The sequence below is a fragment of the Huiozyma naganishii genome, chromosome 1 (genome assembly GCF_000348985.1).
Source record: "Huiozyma naganishii CBS 8797 chromosome 1, complete genome".
Lineage (NCBI taxonomy): Eukaryota > Fungi > Ascomycota > Saccharomycetes > Saccharomycetales > Saccharomycetaceae > Huiozyma > Huiozyma naganishii.
In genome coordinates, this window is record NC_035922.1 from 1161965 (window position 1) to 1181381 (window position 19417).

The following is a 19417-nucleotide window of genomic DNA, read 5'->3' on the forward strand; positions in this document are numbered from 1 at the left end:
TAGACCTTTTATATAGAACCTCGCGAAAGAAGGACACATTATGAACGATTAAAATAATATATCGACGGAATGTCATTTTGCTTAGAGGTCCTGTGCAAATTGTGACTGTGGGATAATTGGACTCGACGCGACGGCGTTGGCTTGAGTTGGCGATGCTACAGATTTACTAACGAACATCTCTGACGCGAGCAATTTTGAAGACTCGTTGACTGCTACTTTGTCTTTATCACTCATATTATCAGTGTGCTCGGAAACTGGCGGGACAGGCCTCCCAGGAACGCTCGCAAGTAAAAGAGGATCGTTGGCATGCTTTGTATGTGCTTTCCTTCTATTGGATATCATGACTGGCTTTGCTGGAACCAATGGGGCAGGTGGCACTAGGCCGCCTTTTTCAGCAACATTTGCTTCCCGCTGTTGCTGTTCTTCACTATCAAGATCATACTCATTTAGACCATCATTCCCGTCTAGACCATCATTCCCGACGTTATCTTTGTACCATTTGTTGATCTTATTCAGCCCTTTCTTCAGGTATTTCTTACTCTTTGACGTCACCTGGTTACTGGAATTGCTGTCTTCAATGTCCTCTAAGTCGTTCGAAGAGTCGTCGTCAATGACCGAATCCTGTATGCTGTGCTTTGAGTTCGGTAGTGAGACTATACTGTTTCTAGGGATTGAAAGTGCTACATCAGCATCATCCATATTGGTTGTTTCGACTTCTGCACCACTTTCTGGGGCTTTGTTATCGCTATTTGATCTCAAAGTTTTCTTGAACGATAACTTAGAGGAAACTCTTTTCACAGACTTCACACTCAAACGCCTCGTATCAGTGGACTGAGCGGGTTGGACAGGTTGGTTGGGCTGAGTCGGTTCTGGATTTTCAGGTCCTCCAAAAATGTCAGAGTTTACGTCCACTTTTTTATCCCAAATTCCACCTCTGTAGATCTCCCCCATGGTGTCGTACACGACAATATCATCATAGAATGGTACCACCAGAGAATCCTTGAAGGACTCCAAGAACTTGCTCTTGATAGCATTCGTGACAACGTTATAGGATAACTTGCTAGAGCTGACGACCGGGACCACTTCCAGATCTAGTGCGGGTTCAGTTTCAAACGAATACCATATTCTGTTTGATGGTGGGGGTTTTAAAAGTAGAACCAACGGACCAGAAAGCTCCTTCACTGTGATCGACAGTTTCAGGGAGACCTCCCTAGGCTTAAAGTGCGAACCTAGATTGATGTTCGCCTTTGTCGTGATTATAAGAGACAGACCTCCGTGATACTGTATATCGAAACCAACTTTCAGTAACCCATCTGGGGATAACTCCTTCAACCTTGGGTTCGTTATCAATGGGGCACTATGCCCTACGTCGACTTTCTGAATGATGAAATCGTCCAGGAACCCTGGCCTGTTGATCTTTCGCAATTTCTTTGATATTTTCTCGAGGATGTACCTGTTGAGTGTATCTGTCTGCTGTAACGAGAGAAACAACCTCCCCAAAAGTGCGTTCAGCCATTTTGTCTGCAACTGGTCTTCCGTGGAGTTCAACGCTTGGATCAAATATAGGAGATCAGGGGTATTCAGGTGGGCCGTCTGCGCGGATACCTGTGGATCCATAATACTCTGCTTGTACCCATGGGACACGTTTGCAACGTTACTGATTTTGCAGGCGTTAATCAATTGGAAGTACCAGTCCTCTTTGTCCATTGTGTTGTCAATGTACAGAAAGAACTGTGAAGCCCCCTTGACTACCAGCCCACGTTGATCTGCGTCGCTGCTGGTGCTTGTTCCATTATCCGCAAAGGTGTCCTGACTACCCAATTGGTCCTGTGTAAACCGTAGTGAGTACGTATCCGTGTCAAATGTTACGGCGTCCTTCTTGAACAACGCAATGCATACCCTTGAGGTAAACAGAGAACCATCGGAGAGCTCCTTCTCGAGATCACGGGGCCAGAGTGTCACGAAACAGTCCTTCAATGGGATGGCGTACTCCAAACCTTTTGGGGCGGACTCGTCATCCTTGTAAAGAAACAGATTTGAGTGCTTCAAAAAGACGTAGAACCGTTGTTTCTTACGCAGCTGTGACCGCAGGGGTAGACTGAGTGACCCCGTAACGTCCTTCAGTGAGCTTTTGACGTTTGACGTGTTCGACGGATCCTTCATTGCCGCGATTTCCGTCGAGTGGTAGTAGTACTGGTTCGTCACGTACATCCACCCCTCTTTCGACACTTTGACGCCCTTATCCTCTTCGACAGCACCAGCTTTAAAGTCCGGGTCTATACCTTGGAACAGCACTCTAGTGGTGGGCTCTCTTTCATCATCGTCATCCTCCTTATGCTCTGCGAGCTGTCCGTATAGGAACCATGCGACAACGCAGAGCGGGATGAATGTAACACCGCCGAGCAGATACACTATGACCAATGTCTTGAGCGTCGTAAACATTGCTTAGAGACTGAGATTTACACCAATGATTGCCGATGAAGTTGACAGTTGTCCCTTTACTGCATTTGCGATGTATAATTTAAAAGAGTGACAGAAATAGAAGAAGGTCCGCATTTCATGAAGCAGCAAAAGTCTGCAAACTGCAAGAGAGCGTGGGGAGGAGTATGTAGTAGAGCAAGAATTGACAAGAGAAGGAGGGAGGGTGTGTGTTTGATCAGAGTCATTAAATCAGTTTTTGTTTTGTTTTGTAGTCATTACAGGATAGAATCCTGCTAGTACAGTGTGAATATAAAATAGTCTCATCATGTTAGTGGGGGAACTCCCCCCAATCACACTTTCTCCGTGCATCCCATTTTGTTGTAGTACTAAGAAATAATATCTGTGGTCAAGTGTAGAAGTTACTGTCAGGGCGCTTTGCCTCTTTAAGTGCAAATTTTTTTCTTCTCTCTCTCCAAATCAGCTATCTTGAGACCAATCATCAGTTTTCCAACGACCGACAATGTTGCCATGCTCGCTCGTTCCCTCAAAAATTTGTACACAGAAGGAACAAAACTTGAAAGCCCCCCCTTGCGAGGGGACCCGCACAGCTGCCGATCACCAGATACTAGAATATGTCCGCCCGGTCGAATAAATGATCATCACATTAAGGAGAGAGAGAGAGGAAATAAAAAATGGAGGTGTAAAAAGTATCGCATTAACAAGGAAGAACTGGTCCTCTTGTGTACTGCACGGTGCATTGAGTTGGGTGTCCCGCAACAAAACGACACACTAGTCATTACTATTATTATTTTCTTCCTTTTCTTGCCAACTCATACAAGGCTGAAACTTAACGAATTATGAAGGTTGTCGACATACGGGAGTGACCCATTCAGTCGGAACAATTGGTAATTGGTAAATATTATCTCTAATCATCGGTGAAAGCAAAAAAAAGAGGAAAATAATAATAGTAACGGTTGTAGTTGCGTAGCAGTAGAACAAGGAAAAAAAATATAACTAATCCTGTTCTTCCTTGGGCCCACCTGCTGGTAAAGACCTGCCCCTAGGGTAAACGGGTTGCTGCGGACGCTGTCTTTACACTCCTTTTTCAGGAGAATAGAAGGACACACGGGCAGAAGGGAACACAATCGTCGCTGTCGTCGCTGTTTAAATACGACGAAAGTGAAAATTTTTTGCAGTTTTTGGTGTTCGATTTTGTGTCACAAAAACTGTTAGGGCTTTTGGCGGTGTTCACCAGCAACGCAAGGTGTGTCGCCCATTGGGACCGTCTATAGGGGGATCTCAATTGTAAGTTTGTAGCCGTTTGTGTATATTGCTATATGCGTTGAAATGTGGGCTAATTCTGCGCGCCCTGTGGGGAGAAAGAATTCGGTGACGACTCGCAGCGGGAACCGTCCCGCAGGTTGACGCGGATGCTCGACCCAGCGGGCGCACCGTGGTCGTACTGTATGAGCAGCGTCTCCGACTGTTCTCTACAGAAGGGACACAGTGGGCGTCGGATCTCCCCCGTTGTGGTGGTGTGCCATTTCCGGATGCAATCGGAATGGAACTTGTGGTGGCAGGGAAGCAGTTCGCCGAGAGGTTCGTGCGGGCCAATCTCCTCCATGCAGATAGGACACTCCGTGACAGTGGCCGTACTCGCCATCTGCTGCTGCTGCTGCTACTGCCTTGTCGCCTCTGGGGGGTTACATTCCGTAGATCTTGCTGCCGTAGTAAGCGGGAACAAAATTTAATATCATTTGAAAGATATCATAGTATCTGCTCCGATGAGATGAGATGCGAGAGTGTCGAGCAGCGGGATGTCGAAGCACCAGTTCGACCTAGTAGTGTGTCTGAAGCAGCCAGGCTCGCATCTGGGCGTGCTCTGCGACAAATGCGACGGTCGGTGCCCCGTTTGCGACTCGCACATCTTGAACACGCAACACAAGAGGGCGATCCATAAAGTCAAGATCTGCGAAAGTTGTGCGTTCGGTAAATCGGGCACCAAGTGCATTATCTGCGGCATGGCGAATGCACACAACACGGCGTACTACTGCTGGGAGTGCTCCCGGCAAGAGAAGAGCAAAGACGGCTGCCCGAAGGTGCTTAACACGGGGTCCAACACCGTCGATAGACACTTTGAGCTAAAGAACGCCAAAGTGTGACGCGGGAAAAACGTATATGATGCGTGTAATTGTGTATAGAAATTGATAAGCGGATTCAGATGTATACTCTCTTGGGGAACGTTCTTAAACATGCAGCGCTCTCTTGTTTTTTAAGGCTATTCAGGCGGTAACACATCACCAACGTCAATAGCTTGCTTCAAGATCAGAGCATAAACGGCATCGCGCTTGATTCCATAGTTGAAAAAATCCATCTTTAGCGCTAGATGTTTTACTTGGTCGATCATCGCGAACTTCGCCTTGTAACTGATGGGGATGCACTGGCGGTACGTGTTCAACACTGTTTCCAGGGTCTTCACGTTTTGCACTTGCTCTAACTTATCTGCTTGCACTGTTTTCAACTTATCTTTTGGATACTGATCTCTCGTGCTGATGATGGTATTGTGCAGACAGCCTAGTGCGATGTGGCAGCCCTCGATCGCACCAATAAAGTCTATCGAATTAATCCAGCGCTCCCTCTCATGCGTACTATCGCACTTCCAGACCAACTTACCATGCGCCCCCCAGACGGTAAACACGTATCCGCCATCAGCGTCCAGATCTGTCCGTAGACTGTCGTCCTCCGTCATCGTGTCGATGCTTTGGTCGTCATCACTTCGATCACCATTACCGTCTTCCTCCTCCGCAAACACATTGTGACAGCTTAGCACATCGCAGCCAAACTTCATATCGATGATATAGTCTGTCTCCCCAGTGTTCTCATCCCTCCTCACTTCTGGTGCTCCGAAGTCCGAGAATTTCTTTTTGTCGTAGACTAGAATCCCGCATGTAGTCATAACAACAATCTTACACTTCCACTTCTCCTCTTTACCCATAGAGAAAACCCTGTTACTATTACGTTCACTGTTGTAGTTCACGTTCAGTTCCTGAAGCTCTCCCATTTGAAAAATCTTCAAGAAGGAGCACTTCTGTTGAGGAGATACATTTATAATCTCGTAGGGCGGTAGATGTAGCTTCCCTAGGGAAGAAGTGGCCACTTTCAGGTATCCACCCTTCACAGCCGTCAACACATGAAAATGCCTGTTACATTCTTTCTTCTTCTTGCTCGAAACTATGAATGACGTGGCATCGTCGTCAAAGGTCGAGCTTTTGTAGTATTTGTACACAGCTCGTGCAAGGGAAACCGGCAGCAATTCGTTGTTTAGAATCTTGCTGTATACGTCAATGTCATCCTGTAGGGGTCCGTTAGAATTGCTCCTGTAGTTGGTGTTGTTTGTAAAACTGTTTGTTCGTGTTATAGCACTCGAGGTGGTCGCATGCGAGAAATATGACGATATTGAGGAAGAAGCGGGCCTGTTTACCACTGTTGAAGTGGGAAGCGTTAGGTTATGCTGTAAGACCGGCATCGATTCAAGACTGTTGTTGGAAGTGGAAACTAACATACCTAGAGTCTTGTTTCTTATCAATTCCTTTGGTGAATACATGTCGCCATCGACAAGAATATCAAAGAATAGAGACTCTGTGTCAACCATCTGCAGGCAATCAAATTTAGGAAACTCTTTGCTTGTGACGTTATCGTAAAAGTACACCAACAGTTCCACGGGGAGCTTGTTCCCATTGGAATACGTGTCGTTGTGAACCAGGTCGATAAAATCGTCCACAGTCATCTTAATCTTATTTTGAGGATTGAAATAGTCTGTATGCAACATCAGTAGTGAAAATGCAATAAAATAAACTTGATGTTCATCATACCAGATACACCTCTGCAGGTTGTGCTCCCTTTGTTGCTTGTAGTAAACCTTCCCAAACGCCGTCAGCAGTCTATCAATTTGTTGAGCTTCCTTGGGGAGTTCAACAAATATCAGTAGCTTCCTCAATGCAATATCCAAGGCATCATCGGCAAAGTCAAAACTTGTGTCGACGAAGTACTCGAGACACTTTGTTCTAAATTCGTCAGGTTTCAAAGACAGAAAAGTGCCGATAAACTTCCCATACGGTGCAAGTGTCCTTAGATAGCTCTCTGGACTTTCATCTGCGTCGAAGGGCGGTGGCGGGGCTGGTAGGTCTTCCAATTTTGCTGGCGGAAACCGCTGAGGTGTTGACAGTGGTTGTTTGGTAGTGGAAGAGGAACTCGAAGATTTCAAGCCAACGAAACTGTTAAGAGCATTGACGATTGAGTTGCTCCTCTTTGATATCGAGTTCCCAGATGCATTGTTATTAGCCTGCAAAAACACAGTCTGTGGTCCTGTCCCAGAGCTAGTCGACACTCTCGGGGTCGAATAAGCACTGCTTGACTTCGAAGAAAAGGAAGCGTCCGCCGCGTTGTTGACGGAATTTGTGCTGTTATTTTTGGACAAGAATAAAAGCTTGTCGGATAACGATCTGCTATGCGATTTTGATTTTTGGCGGGTTTTACCGCTGATCGGTGGTGGTTTGTTATTACCAAATCTGGGGACAGTAGGGATATGCTTACCGCCACGCTTCAAATCTGCTGCATCCAGAGTCTTACTTCTTCCTCTGTTGATCGACTTCCCCTTTGGAGCCACTTGGAATACTATGGGTTTCCCCTCCCCAGAATTGGATCTAGATAAATTTGCTCGCGAAAGATTCCCAAACTTTAAAGACGAATTGCCTGATGCACGCTTGCTGCGGGTTCCTCTCTGTTTATTCGGAGACCAAAGGGATTTGTTCCCGGATTTCGTAGATGATGCATTCGATTGAATCTTTTTCAATTCCGCCTTATGCGTCAAGCTTGCTGATCCAGAAGATGGGAATTTTTCGAGGCTCAGCTTCCTCGGACTTGACGTGCTCAAATTTCGGTGATGACGTTGTTTTATCTTTACCGTTCGTTTACTTGAATGTGCACTGGATTCCTCCCCTAAGGACATAAACTCTACAAGGTTAGTATCACCATCAACAGTGTACCCATGCTTGTTGAAGTTCAGGTTCATTTTATTCTTCAGTTTTTCTATTGTGCTAGGCCCTCTTGGCTCCTCCGTTACCGAACGCCCGTTGAGGTCAAAATCCCCATCGTATATCGAGCTCGTATCACTTGCTTCCGAACTCGATGTGTGGCTGACGGCAGACTGCACGTCACTACTTTCCTCTGCATCGAATTCGCCCTCACCGTTGCCAAGTGGCACAAACCTCAGCGCTGCCTCGATATCATCCAGATCAACAAGCGGCGTCGGCTGAGAGCTCACAACCCCAATTTGCTCCACACTGGAGTGGATCTGTCCCGTCAGCGAACCGCGCCTAGCTGACCGGTTGCCCTTCTTTTGCTCATCCTCCTTCACCGCCCGGGCCTCGTTGGTGAAGAGCTTCGCCCTAAGTAACGACGCAAACGACTGACTCATTGGGAAAGTGTTATCTATATCTGGACACCTCCCAAAGGGTACAACTGAGGCTTGCTAGTAGTTTTGCAGATTCCGCGTTACCTTCAAAGACGCGTATTGCAGAAAGCTTTACAAGAACGTAATTCCACCAGAACCAAATTTATGCAAAAGGTAACAATCAATAGCAGCACACCCCCACCCGCTACTCACAACAACTCAGCTCGTTTACCGTGCAACTTCACCCTCTTTCACTGACAACACGCGGTGTTGTGTCACGTCTTCCCTTCAAGAAGTCGCTTAAATTTCAATTGGACTCATTTTAGCGATAAGTTCAACGGATGAGCAACGAGACTCATCGAAAGGGATTGGTTGAAGCCGCGTCGGATTCTGGGTGTGTGTTGACCGTTACAGCAGTGATGGCAGAGGGGACCGGCGCAGGTATGGCAAGCCGATTGAATGCCGTTCAGGAACATTACTTAAAGCGGGAGTTCTTGAAGTTCCAGCTGTTGAAAGAGTTTGAGCAGTTCAATGATCCTCGGGCGCTGAGGAGGTTTGGGTACCCGTTCTCTGCGGGGGACCCGAAAGACAGTGCTGGATCCCGGACGGTGCAGGATACCGAGTTTCCCATGTGCAGCTTCATTTTGCGAGAGTTTATCATGACTTTCCCGCTGCTGTCGAAGAACATTGCCGTTGACGAGTCCTTCTGGCAGCAGAAGGTACAAGTGTTCTTCGAGCACTTCATGAGTCTCGGGTTTAGCGAGAGCTACGACAGGGATAAGGCGACGAAGCGGAGGAAAATTAGCATGAAACTGACGAAGATCATTCTGCTGCTGTTTAATTCCGGGGTCGGCACGTTGCAGGAAGTCGCCTATTACAACAACGACAAATTCACTTTGCAAGCGAACGTGAGGGAGCGATCCAAAGTGGAGGAATTTGCAATACCCACGAGGGAGACCCTCCAGTACTTCGTCACCTCGGAGCCCATGTACATAAACCACTGGGATATAAACGTGATTGCCGTCGTCAAGGAGTCGCTGCTATTTGACCACAAACGGAAGAAATCAGCGAATGCTGGTGCTGGTGCTGGTGCATCTTCCAGTCTCAACTACTATACAAGCAGTACCCTAAAGAGTTTTTCAAACACCTCCAAATGGATGACGAAGACAATAGTGTCGACGCCGTCCAATCTACTCTCCAAGTTGTCGATCAAGAACGGGAACGACCAGTCGTCCTCCGGGCCAAGTGGAGGCAGTTCAAACTGTAGTTACTACTTCATCATACGGGTCAGATACAAGGAGAGTCCCGAGCAAGCAGTGTACACCGCTAAAACATACAACGATTTTAAGAAGTTTGCCCATAATTTGAAGGAATCAGCACCGGGCCATAAGTTCCCGAAATTACCGCATAAAACAAAGAAATCTATATCTGTTGTTACGCGAAATGAAACGTTGCCCGACGGTAGAGTGCCGTCCAACCCAACGGAGCAGATCGTCCACAGTTTTGAAACAGAAACGCAATCTTTACTGGCATCAGCAAACCAATCTGCAGAATCACTAAATAAGAGCAGAGCTCAAAACGCAGTCGATGTGTTCAGTAACGACGATGAGGACGAGGACGAGACCACTTTTGAGGATTTCGAGGACGCAATGGACACAAAGACGAACAAGTTGGCGCACGAGAAGATGAGGACGTCGTTGCGGCAGTACCTCAGAAGCTTATCGAAGGACAAAGATACGTCCGTCAATCCGTTATTTAGCTCTTTCCTGACCACGGATGACGTTGTTGAATTCGAAAAGTTTAAAGAAGAGGTAAGGGAGGATATCAGGAACAGGCAGTTGGTTGATATCAACGTTCTAGTGACGCAACTGAAGTTCCAGAAACTGGCATTGGAAAAATCTCTGAAACTACAGGACTCTATGAAGGATTTGAAGACCTCTCTACTTCAAGACGAAAAGGCGCTTCTGTCGTATGTCAACGAGATCAAGGAAAAGGAGCACATTGCTGAACTGTCGCAGTCCTTGCAAGCATTCATTGAGTGGTTCAAGATATATTTTGCTTCGATGCTGTACCAGCTATTCTTGGGGAACGATAACAGTTACGGCTTCTATACTCAGATCAGGAGGCTCCATAAGTTGATGCCATACAGCATGATGTCCCAGATCATGCGGTTTACGAATCCGATGACCATCATGAAAAGCTTGATGGATCTGTTCATGGCACAGCCCTTTGGTGGGCACTCGCTTTTGCAGACAATGTTCTCCTCGATCCTCATGGACGATTTGAGGAGTCAAGCGAACATCATAAAGAATCTGGAAAAGGTCATCACAAAGGAATCGCAGTACGCGTCCCAAATGATCAAGTCTCTGAAGAAATTCGTGTTCCCCGATGACAAATCTACGCCTCCCTTCACGATGGAGGACATTCACAAGGAATCGACCACAATGGACATGCCTACGTGCTTGATCATTCTTATGAAGTATGCGGATTTGGGCCAGGTGTCCAGTGAAGCAGTAGACAGTCTGATCGATTCGTACAGCATTTGGAAGGCGGAGCCTGAGTCGACCGGCGGTCAATATTTCCAGCACGTAAAGGAGCTGTTGCAGCTGTACATCAAGGAGCGCGACAAGCGGCTGATGCGGCAGCTGTGGCAGGACCCGGAGCTCGCGCAGCTCTTGAAGGCGATGGTCACCATGATCTATGAACCGATGGTACGCATCTTCAAAGTGGCGAAGATGGACGTTGCGCTGAAGAACCTGGAGCGGTTCATGAGCGACCTGATCAAGCTGATGGACAGCATCATCAACGGTACACTGGGGACCACCTCGACGCAGTTCAACGTCATCGATGCACTCGTGGGGCTCATAACGAAGCACCAGGACTTGTTCTACATGTTTGTACACGACGTGTACATCAACGACACGGAGGGTATCTTCGAAGGTTTCATCGTGTGGATATCGCGCACCATCCGATTCTTACAAAAGAGTAAGTTCGGTGCACCAGAGACGCGGATCGACCTCGGTGCGCTAGTGGAGCGTGTCTCGGATGACGTCGACGTGTCTCTGCTGATCTCACAGCTGGACAGTGTCATCCATCAGAAAACGGAAGCCCGTAGGCTGTACCGTGAGCTCGTTGAGCACAAGTTGCACGCGGGGGCATCCAAACGGAACATCAGTGTGAACAAGATGGTGCAGGAGAAGTGGAAGGCAGTAAACGCCATGGTCGTGCCCAGCAGTTCGCTCTCCCTCGGGCTTGCCGATGGGGAACTTGTCGATCTGGACCTCGACGCCAAGGACTACGACTACTTGGAGCGCGACGGCGACGGCGAAGATGCTGACGGCGGAGGACAGCGACAGCGACGTCAGCCCCTCGGAGTCGAAGTACAGAGACATGCTCGACCGCGCGGTCGACGAGTCCCACGATCCGCAGCGCCGCCGCGACCGCCGCATTCGAGTCGCAACTGAAACGGACGCTGCTCAACGAGCGTACGGCGCTATCAGATCCAGAGCTTTAGCGAAAATATATATATATATATATCAGTGCTACAGTAAGTGTGAACATACCTTCTACCACTCGGTACCCGGTATTGGCTTGCTGTAGTCGCTCAGAAACTTCCCTGACACAGTCCACCATCCTTTGCCATTGAAAATGCCCGACTGGAAACGTACTAGTGCTGCGATTGGTGCGGCCGCTTTGCTCTCTGCTACAGGGTACGCAGTGTACTTCGACTACCGGAGGCGGAACAACGCCGAGTTCCGGAAGCAATTGAGACACAAGGCTGTGAAGCAGAAGAAGCTTGCGCAGCAGGACGCCGCGCGGGCGAAGAAGGAGCGTCTGACGAGCGTCCAAGCGTTTCTGCAGGCCGAATTGGCCGCGGACCCGATCTCAACGGCAGTCTCCGAGATGGAGTCGACGTTCACGGCGAACGTCGAGCTCGGAAAAGCTGTCCGTGGTCCCGGGAACGAGATGGTCGCCGCAGCCAAGTTCTACAAGGCGCTCGCAGTGTACCCTAACCCGGCGGATCTGCTTGGGATCTATCAGCGGACGATCCCGGAGGCCATCTACGAGTACATCGTGCTGATGATCGCCGTGCTTCCGCCCACCAACATTACCAGCTTCATCAACACGGAGGCTGCCGGTGCTGGTGCAGAAGAGCCCCTGATCAGCGAGAGGAACGTCCAGGAACTGCAAGAACCTACGGACTGAACCAAGTCAATTGCAACCAGAATAGAATAGAAACACTATATATACACAAGCAAATACACACACGCACAGAGATATACACAATCACGGTGAGGATGACCTCCACTTCACTTGGGGATGTACTTGATGAGTGCTCCCGCCAAGTGCACGCCGTACACGAGCATGGCAAGGGTGTTCCCCATGTTGAACGCCAAACTGAGCCCGTGCGACTTCCCGAACTCCTTCCTGAGGGGTGCATCGCGGGCCTCCAGCTCTGCTGGGGACAGTTGTGCGGTTTGCAACTCGCGTCTCTGCAACTTCACCCGTTGCGTCCGGGGGAGCAGCCAGGCCAAGTTAGTGAGTCCACATACCGCCGCGGCACCGAGTGAGGAGCACCCGAGCAAGGACAGTTGCACGGGGGAAGTCAATGCGAGCAACACGGGCACACTCGCTTGCATCCGGAAGAACCAGGGGAACACTTTGTTCTGCAGTAGCGAGAACTGGTCCCTTGCGAGCACTTTGAAGGCGATGGGCGACGCCACGTACGAGTAGAACGCCGTCCCACCAAATGCAAACGAGTACACGAGCAGATGCGCAGTAGGTTTAACCAGAGACATGGTACAGTGTTTGGTTGTTGGGTACTTGCAGTATTTGCAGTACTTGTTCAAAAAGGAGTGCGTTTATTTACGTATTGAAACTACTGATACTACTCTTCAAGACTCAGATAGTTCTTCTCCTCAGACGACTGATGGTTGTGCGTGCGTTGAAACAGGTCTCTGTGGCGAGGAACGGGGTCGGTGCGTTTGTGCACCCGTGTCGGAAGATCGTGCTGCAGTACTGCAACTGGGGCGGGTCATCCGAGGGGATGCGGCGGTTCCTTGCGTCGCGCCGGCTGGACTTGCTCGCCACGAAATACCCACAGATCGAGTTCGAGGTGGTTCGCAAGCCGGGCCACCCACTGGTCACCGGATTGTACACGAACGGCCGCGAGAAGGTCGTCTGCGTGCGGAATCTCAACGTCGATCATGTTGAGAACAAGCTGCTGCTCGTGAAGGATAGTTCCGGGGAGGTACTACGACACTACGCGAAGAACGATAACGTCCGCAGCATCAACGAGAGCGTCCGCGGTGTCTGGTCCCCGGTCCACACTCGCACAAGACCCACCGTGTAGCGATAACACTCCATATCCTTGTACATAACCCATTAACGTATTATAATATATATACAGTATCACAACCGCTTACCATCACTCCCGACACCAGCACACAACTGTAGCAGTTACCATGGAACCGCACCGTAGTGCAGGTTACTACGAGCAGCGGGTGGAGGTGCTCGTACGAGAGCAGATGGCGGAACAGTTGAAGGACCGTGGTCCCCCAGAGTCGCAATTGCACGATGAGGTTGCGGCGCTGGTGAGTAGAAGACGACTACGGGAGGTTCCTGCTCAAAGGACGCAGAATGTACTGGAGGGCAGCGAGAGGGTCGATTTGCAGAAGTACAATGTCTCAGAGACCACTTCGTTGGACTCGCTTAAGAGTGCGGACTCGTACCTGGCGCACCAGCAAGTTGTGCTAGAGGGTCTTCTACCAAGGACACTCGCGAACCAGTGGGCCACTAACAACGATTACATGGTACAGGTCATTGGCAATGTGCGAGCGATGAATGCGGAGCAAGAGGGGAACATCAACGCTGTGCGGGTGCATCGTGAGGCAGCGGCGCCCACCACGAAGAGAAGGAAAGTAAAGCGAGATCTCTAATGAGAAAGCGTGTATGATAGATGTTTGTTGATGTTTTTGGTACGTACTTAATTACACATTGTCTAAAACACGGTAGCTTAGTGACAAACTAGAAGGAGATGCGACGAGCTTGAAAATTGCTTGTTTGCATGCTCTCTATTTGTCGACAACGTCGGCGTCGTACTTCTGCTTGAACCAGGCGATGGTGTCTTCCTTGGATGTGACGTGGTTGTTACCAACGGTGGATCTGCATCTCTTTCTTCTGGTGACTCTGGCACCTGGTCTGCCCATGACGACGTAGAAGTCCATACCGAAAATACCGATACCTGGGTCGTACTTGATACCCAAGTCGATGTGTTCGTCGATACCGAAACCGAAGTTACCGGTGGCAGAGAAGTTTCTGTATCTCAACTGGTACTCCTTGACCTTCAACCCTCTCTCCAAGATCTCGTCGGCCTTTGGACCTCTCACGGTGACGTGCACGGCGATCTTTTCGTTTCTTCTGATACCGAAGGTTCTGACGGTGTATCTGGCCTTGGACTGCACAGGGGTCTGACCGGACAGTTGCTCAAGAACCTTGGAGGCTCTGGTCAATCTGTCACCGGACTCACCGACGGAGATGTTCAAGACCAATTTCTCGATCTTCAGATCACGCATAACATTCTGAGTTTTGGCAGACATGGCTTTATCAATTGGATGCTGTGCTGTGCTGGGACTACTACTACTAAATCGTGAGTGTTAAACAGGCCCTACTATGAAGAAACACAACCTAGCCTACACTCAAAATCGCTTCACTACTGGGTACAACCACATCGCGATGATTCTGAACAAAAAAAAAGCGACAAAAAGTTGCGTCGCTTTTTTGCAAAATTTTCAAAAAATTACAAATTTCCAAAACGGGAAATTAAAAAAAAAACTTTGGAAAAAAAATAAAAAAATTAAAAAAATTAAAAAATGTCCGAATTTTTAAAAAAGTAGAAAACAGTCACAAAACTGCTCAATGTGGCAAAAAATTGGGGCGAAATATCGAAATTGAATTCAAAGAAGAGCGTTCTGTCACTCTAGAAGACTGAGTGGGCACCGGGAAAGCCACTGCTATAGGGACTCTGGTGAGCAGATTGAGATCGAACAGGAGAGATGCAGGCTATAGCAGACAGTTTCATGCCTGCGAGCGGGCTCGTGCGGGCGTTAGGGTATGATGAGGAGGAGTCCCTGCAGGAAGATTTCGTGATGGGGAGGGAGCGGTTCGAGCAGATGGTGCCGCGGTTGAGCGTGCCGCCTATTGCGTCGCCGCAGGCGTTCCTGCGGGCGCACACGGACGACTCGAAGAACCCGGACTGTGAGATCAAGATCGCACACGGGACGACGACGCTCGCGTTCAGATTCCAAGGCGGGATTGTTGTTGCGGTGGACTCGCGGGCTACCGCGGGGAACTGGGTCGCTTCGCAGACCGTTAAGAAGGTCATTGAGATTAACCCTTTTTTGCTGGGGACCATGGCCGGTGGTGCTGCGGACTGTCAGTTCTGGGAGACCTGGTTAGGGTCTCAATGTAGACTGTACGAGCTGAAGGAGAAGCAAAGAATCACGGTCGCAGCGGCGTCGAAGATCCTCGCAAACTTGGTGTACCAATACAAGGGCGCCGGGCTGTCCATGGGAACGATGATCTGCGGGTACACTAAGAAGGAGGGCCCCACCGTTTACTACGTGGACTCCGATGGCACCAGGTTGAAGGGAGATGTCTTTTGCGTTGGGTCCGGGCAGACTTTCGCGTACGGTGTGCTAGACACAAATTACAAGTGGGATCTTTCCGTAGAGGACGCGCTGTACTTGGGGAAGAGGGCCATCCTCGCAGCCACGCACAGAGACGCGTACTCAGGTGGGTCCATCAACTTGTACCACGTCACAGAGCAAGGGTGGGTGTTCCACGGGAACCACGACGTCGGTGCCACCTTCTGGGAAATTAAAGAGAAGGAGGGATCCTTCAACAATGTAGTCGCCTGAATCTGGACCACCCTTCCACTACGTAAATAACCAACTCAATAACTATACTACATCTAAAACACACACACGGATGACATCTCAAGAAAAGGAAGATTAGTCGTCATATCTTGGCCCTCCAAGCACCCTCTACTCAGACAGAAAAATATATACATGTATATACATATACATATACTGTACTTGACTCGGACACAATCATTCGTTGGTTGCCGGGCGGGTTTCCACCGGAGTCGCCGCACCATCTTTGCCCGCCTCATCAGACGATGTACCGGACTCTTCCTTTGCCGCGCTATCATCGTCATCATCGTCGTTGTCATCGCTCGATGTATTGTCGCTTGAATCGCTGTTGCCACTATCATCGCTCCCGTCGTCGTCGTCGTCGTCGTCGTCGTCATTATCTTCTTCCCCGTCTTCATCATCGTCATCGTCGTCATCACTCGAGTCCGTCCCACTTGTGCTCGTACCTGAACCACTACTACTTTCACTCTCACTTTCGCTCTCTTGTGGACGTTTCTGCGGTATTACTGAAGCAGAGGGGCTCGTCGATTTACTCAAACTGAGGACAGATGGGTCAGGCCTTGTGGCTCCACTAGCGTCCTCGCTATTGGCAGCTTCATTGCCAGTAGCGTTAGTACTATTAGTAGTACCGCCACCACTGGAGGGAGGTTGGCTGGACCCTAGCTGGCTCTTAGGTTGGAAGAATTTAGACAATGATGTTGGATCGAACGAGGAATTTCCCACCATCTTCCCAGTCGATCTATGCTCCTTCGGCGTCTCAGTTATCACGGAATGGATAGACGGTTTGGGATGCACAGCAGCCGGTGCTGGCGGAGGACTCAACATTTGTTTGAGTAACGCGGGTGATACTAGCTGTTTGACCTTCCCGCCGGTGGTATTCGCTGTCGCCGCGTTGACAGCGGCAGCTAAGATCATGTTCAAATCTCGCGGACTCTTTTCAATCAGGGCAACAAGCGGGTTACCAACGATGCCCTTCCCTTTCGCGGCAAGAGTCACCTGGTTGATGGTCATGCGCAACGCCTGAGTGAGAATCGTGGCGATCGTCTGTTTAGGCAGCCCCTTACGGTCTTTCGTCAGGATCACCAACTGCTGTTGCAGATAATCCATCGTGCGTTTGTGCTGGTTTGCGGGATTCGCCTTTGTGCCCGATCTGTTCGCCGCAAGGGTTTGTGATATGCTTTGTTTCCTATCCCCACTGTTCAACTTCATCGCCTTCTTTGAGGGCGCGTTTTCAGTGATTTTCTTACTCTTCAGTTGGTTTTGCTGCTCAAGCTTTAATTGCGCAGCCTGCGCCTTTGCGGCGGCAACCTCTGCCTGCTTTTGCCTCTGCCGCTCCCTCTCGGCTATGTATGCCTCATCGAGCCCCCAGAGCCAACCTTTCCCCTCCTTGGAAACTTTCCTGAATGATTTGTTTAATGACAGATTGTGCCGTACAGAAGATTGCCAACCGTCAGGGCAGTATTTGTAGTATGGGAATAGTTCTCTAATACCTCCATATATCTCTGAAAGAGACATGCCCTTCTCATTGGAGTACTTTCGTATACATGTTGTGAGCATGGCGGAGTAAGAAACTGTCGGTTTTGTCCTGTATTCCATGGGGATTTCATCCAAAGTGTAAACTTTCTTTGGTGGTTTCGGAGGCTTCTTCTCCTTGATTTTTTTGGTGGCTCCCTTACCGGCCTTCTTCTTGCTCGATTGCTCCTTTTCTGCATCACTTTTTTTGGTCTTCTTAACTTTCACCTCCTGTTTCATATTCACCTTTGCGGGCGGTTTGACGTCCTGTATCTTATTATCTTTTATCAATGGTGTCGTGGCACCCTCATCTAGAGGCGCATTAATTTCCTCACCATGCTTGTCCTTCTCCGGCAGTACAAACAAAAACGGTATACCGCCGATCTGTATCTTCGTCTTGTGCTCCAAAGGAACTGTGTTGCCTCTACCGACGTACACTTCGTTGACGAAGGCGCCGTTTTTTCCGATAATGGAGAGTTCAAATCTGCCGTTCCCAAAATTATAAAATATCTGAGCGTGTCTTCTCGATATGGACTTCAGGGGACCCAAGTTGACGTCAACCTTATGCGTTGTATCGTTCTCGGATTTCCTGCCTATTACTGCGTGCAGCGTTTGCACATAAAAGTTGAAATTGGGGAAGTCTAACCTGGCGTATGCAATTATCGAACCTTGCTCCTCTGGGATTTCCGGTGACGATCCGATCCTGGCCATCTTGTTGATTTCACCGGCACGTGGTGCCTGGTTTGGATTATTCGGGTCGCTCTCCAATTTTAGGTTCCCACTCGTATCCTTTGGATGGAACGTGCCTGGTATTAACGATCCCTTTCGCTGTGTTCGTATCGTTGAAGGGTTATCTACAAAGTCAGTAGTCTGACCCGCGTGTCCGTCTGTTTTGGCATCAACAAGCGGTGATAGAGGAGGTATGTCTGTGTGCATAGCTTGATCTGTTTCGGGTATGTGTCCCTCATCCAGTTGTTCAATATCGCTATGCAACCTACTTACCCCCTGATGTTCAGGTGAGCCACTCTCCTCCTTTATCGATGACAGTTGAGGTGTATTCTGATAGCTTTGTGGTACTGTGACGTCTCCTCCGTCCCCAGTAATGTCTGTGTCCCCATGGATAGGATCCGGTGCATCATCCACTGGCGATAATGAGTCCGGTAAATCTACTGGTTCTCCAATGTCTTCTACTTTGGGAAAATTCACTATCAAATCGCCATGTGGGCTCTTTACCTCGTGGTTATTCCTTGCAATCGACTCTTGAAGGATCTCGTGAGCTGAAAATGGTATATCATCCTCCACATCGCCTTTAGAATCCAGTTCCATCAACTTAGAAAAATGTTCGCTATCTATACCCTCAGATAGGTCCAGTTTCAGCTCGTCATCATGTATCGCGTCTCTGGTTTGGTTGCTACTTATATGCACGTTGTCCTTCTCGTGACCTTCTCGACCCTCATCGGGAAACGCAACCTCACCCTCCGACTCTATCTGTAGAGTCGGTACGTCAGTATGTTGCGGTGCAGATTGCTGCTGTATTGGGATATTTACGGCATCGCTGTCCTCAATGTTGCTGCTCCCAGTCGGCCGTATGTTTGTTTCCAAATTTGTGACCGTTTCGTGGGGTTTGGGTGATTCCATTTTAATAATATGTTATTCTGATTATTATGACGGGGGGGTGATTGAATAATATTATGATTATTACTATTACAATGTTTGAAAGTCTTAAAGCTTGTGTGTGTTTATATCTTGCTTCCCGCCAGCCACTTTTCTTGCTTTCTTTCTTTCTATTTTATATTATGCTTTATACGCTACAAAATTCACTTGTCTTCAACCCAATGAGACACGGATAATTGTTGGTACTGGCGATAGACTTTGTTTTGTTGTCTCTCACTCTTTTTTCCTTTTTCTTTTGTAGTGTGTTTACGCACGCTGATCTCGCGACGGCTCGCTCAGGAAATGCACGTAACTCTGATAATGTCAGACTACTATTAATAGTAGAGGCCGCTGCTGTTTACACACTCGTGAGCGCTTCCGTGTGGTAACTCCTACAAGTGATGAGTCCATTGTTTTGAAGATACTGCATTTTTTAATTTTTTTG

The 19417-nt window shown here is 48.7% G+C and overlaps 12 protein-coding genes across 12 annotated transcripts; 6 read left to right on the forward strand and 6 right to left on the reverse strand.

The window, feature by feature from the left end:
* Positions 1 to 81: 81 nt before the first annotated feature.
* NVJ2 (Nvj2p) lies at positions 82 to 2442 on the reverse strand (the record flags this gene model as incomplete). Its single annotated transcript, XM_022611209.1, has 1 exon — positions 82 to 2442. The coding sequence occupies one exon, from the start codon at positions 2440 to 2442 to the stop codon at positions 82 to 84; it is 2361 nt and encodes a 786-aa protein (XP_022462641.1).
* Positions 2443 to 3775: 1333 nt separating this feature from the next.
* ASR1 (ubiquitin-protein ligase ASR1) lies at positions 3776 to 4084 on the reverse strand (the record flags this gene model as incomplete). Its single annotated transcript, XM_022611210.1, has 1 exon — positions 3776 to 4084. One exon carries the CDS (start codon positions 4082 to 4084, stop codon positions 3776 to 3778), a length of 309 nt encoding a protein of 102 aa, XP_022462642.1.
* A 154-nt stretch (positions 4085 to 4238) lies between these two features.
* RDS3 (U2 snRNP complex subunit RDS3) lies at positions 4239 to 4583 on the forward strand (the record flags this gene model as incomplete). The annotated part of the gene is made up of 1 exon (XM_022611211.1): positions 4239 to 4583. One exon carries the CDS (start codon positions 4239 to 4241, stop codon positions 4581 to 4583), a length of 345 nt encoding a protein of 114 aa, XP_022462643.1.
* A 116-nt stretch (positions 4584 to 4699) lies between these two features.
* On the reverse strand, positions 4700 to 7897 carry SYT1 (Arf family guanine nucleotide exchange factor SYT1; the record flags this gene model as incomplete). The annotated part of the gene is made up of 1 exon (XM_022611212.1): positions 4700 to 7897. The coding sequence occupies one exon, from the start codon at positions 7895 to 7897 to the stop codon at positions 4700 to 4702; it is 3198 nt and encodes a 1065-aa protein (XP_022462644.1).
* A 317-nt stretch (positions 7898 to 8214) lies between these two features.
* On the forward strand, positions 8215 to 11337 carry LEC1 (Lec1p; the record flags this gene model as incomplete). Its single annotated transcript, XM_022611213.1, has 1 exon — positions 8215 to 11337. The coding sequence occupies one exon, from the start codon at positions 8215 to 8217 to the stop codon at positions 11335 to 11337; it is 3123 nt and encodes a 1040-aa protein (XP_022462645.1).
* A 184-nt stretch (positions 11338 to 11521) lies between these two features.
* On the forward strand, positions 11522 to 12079 carry KNAG0A07470 (Tom20 family protein; the record flags this gene model as incomplete). The annotated part of the gene is made up of 1 exon (XM_022611214.1): positions 11522 to 12079. One exon carries the CDS (start codon positions 11522 to 11524, stop codon positions 12077 to 12079), a length of 558 nt encoding a protein of 185 aa, XP_022462646.1.
* Positions 12080 to 12183: 104 nt separating this feature from the next.
* On the reverse strand, positions 12184 to 12672 carry TMH18 (Tmh18p; the record flags this gene model as incomplete). Its single annotated transcript, XM_022611217.1, has 1 exon — positions 12184 to 12672. The coding sequence occupies one exon, from the start codon at positions 12670 to 12672 to the stop codon at positions 12184 to 12186; it is 489 nt and encodes a 162-aa protein (XP_022462647.1).
* A 131-nt stretch (positions 12673 to 12803) lies between these two features.
* On the forward strand, positions 12804 to 13226 carry MRPL51 (mitochondrial 54S ribosomal protein mL43; the record flags this gene model as incomplete). Its single annotated transcript, XM_022611218.1, has 1 exon — positions 12804 to 13226. One exon carries the CDS (start codon positions 12804 to 12806, stop codon positions 13224 to 13226), a length of 423 nt encoding a protein of 140 aa, XP_022462648.1.
* A 112-nt stretch (positions 13227 to 13338) lies between these two features.
* SNT309 (Snt309p) lies at positions 13339 to 13812 on the forward strand (the record flags this gene model as incomplete). Its single annotated transcript, XM_022611219.1, has 1 exon — positions 13339 to 13812. One exon carries the CDS (start codon positions 13339 to 13341, stop codon positions 13810 to 13812), a length of 474 nt encoding a protein of 157 aa, XP_022462649.1.
* A 135-nt stretch (positions 13813 to 13947) lies between these two features.
* RPL11A (60S ribosomal protein uL5) lies at positions 13948 to 14472 on the reverse strand (the record flags this gene model as incomplete). Its single annotated transcript, XM_022611220.1, has 1 exon — positions 13948 to 14472. The coding sequence occupies one exon, from the start codon at positions 14470 to 14472 to the stop codon at positions 13948 to 13950; it is 525 nt and encodes a 174-aa protein (XP_022462650.1).
* A 456-nt stretch (positions 14473 to 14928) lies between these two features.
* Positions 14929 to 15792, forward strand: PRE2 (proteasome core particle subunit beta 5; the record flags this gene model as incomplete). The annotated part of the gene is made up of 1 exon (XM_022611221.1): positions 14929 to 15792. The coding sequence occupies one exon, from the start codon at positions 14929 to 14931 to the stop codon at positions 15790 to 15792; it is 864 nt and encodes a 287-aa protein (XP_022462651.1).
* Positions 15793 to 15984: 192 nt separating this feature from the next.
* FHL1 (Fhl1p) lies at positions 15985 to 18957 on the reverse strand (the record flags this gene model as incomplete). The annotated part of the gene is made up of 1 exon (XM_022611222.1): positions 15985 to 18957. The coding sequence occupies one exon, from the start codon at positions 18955 to 18957 to the stop codon at positions 15985 to 15987; it is 2973 nt and encodes a 990-aa protein (XP_022462652.1).
* Positions 18958 to 19417: the final 460 nt, after the last annotated feature.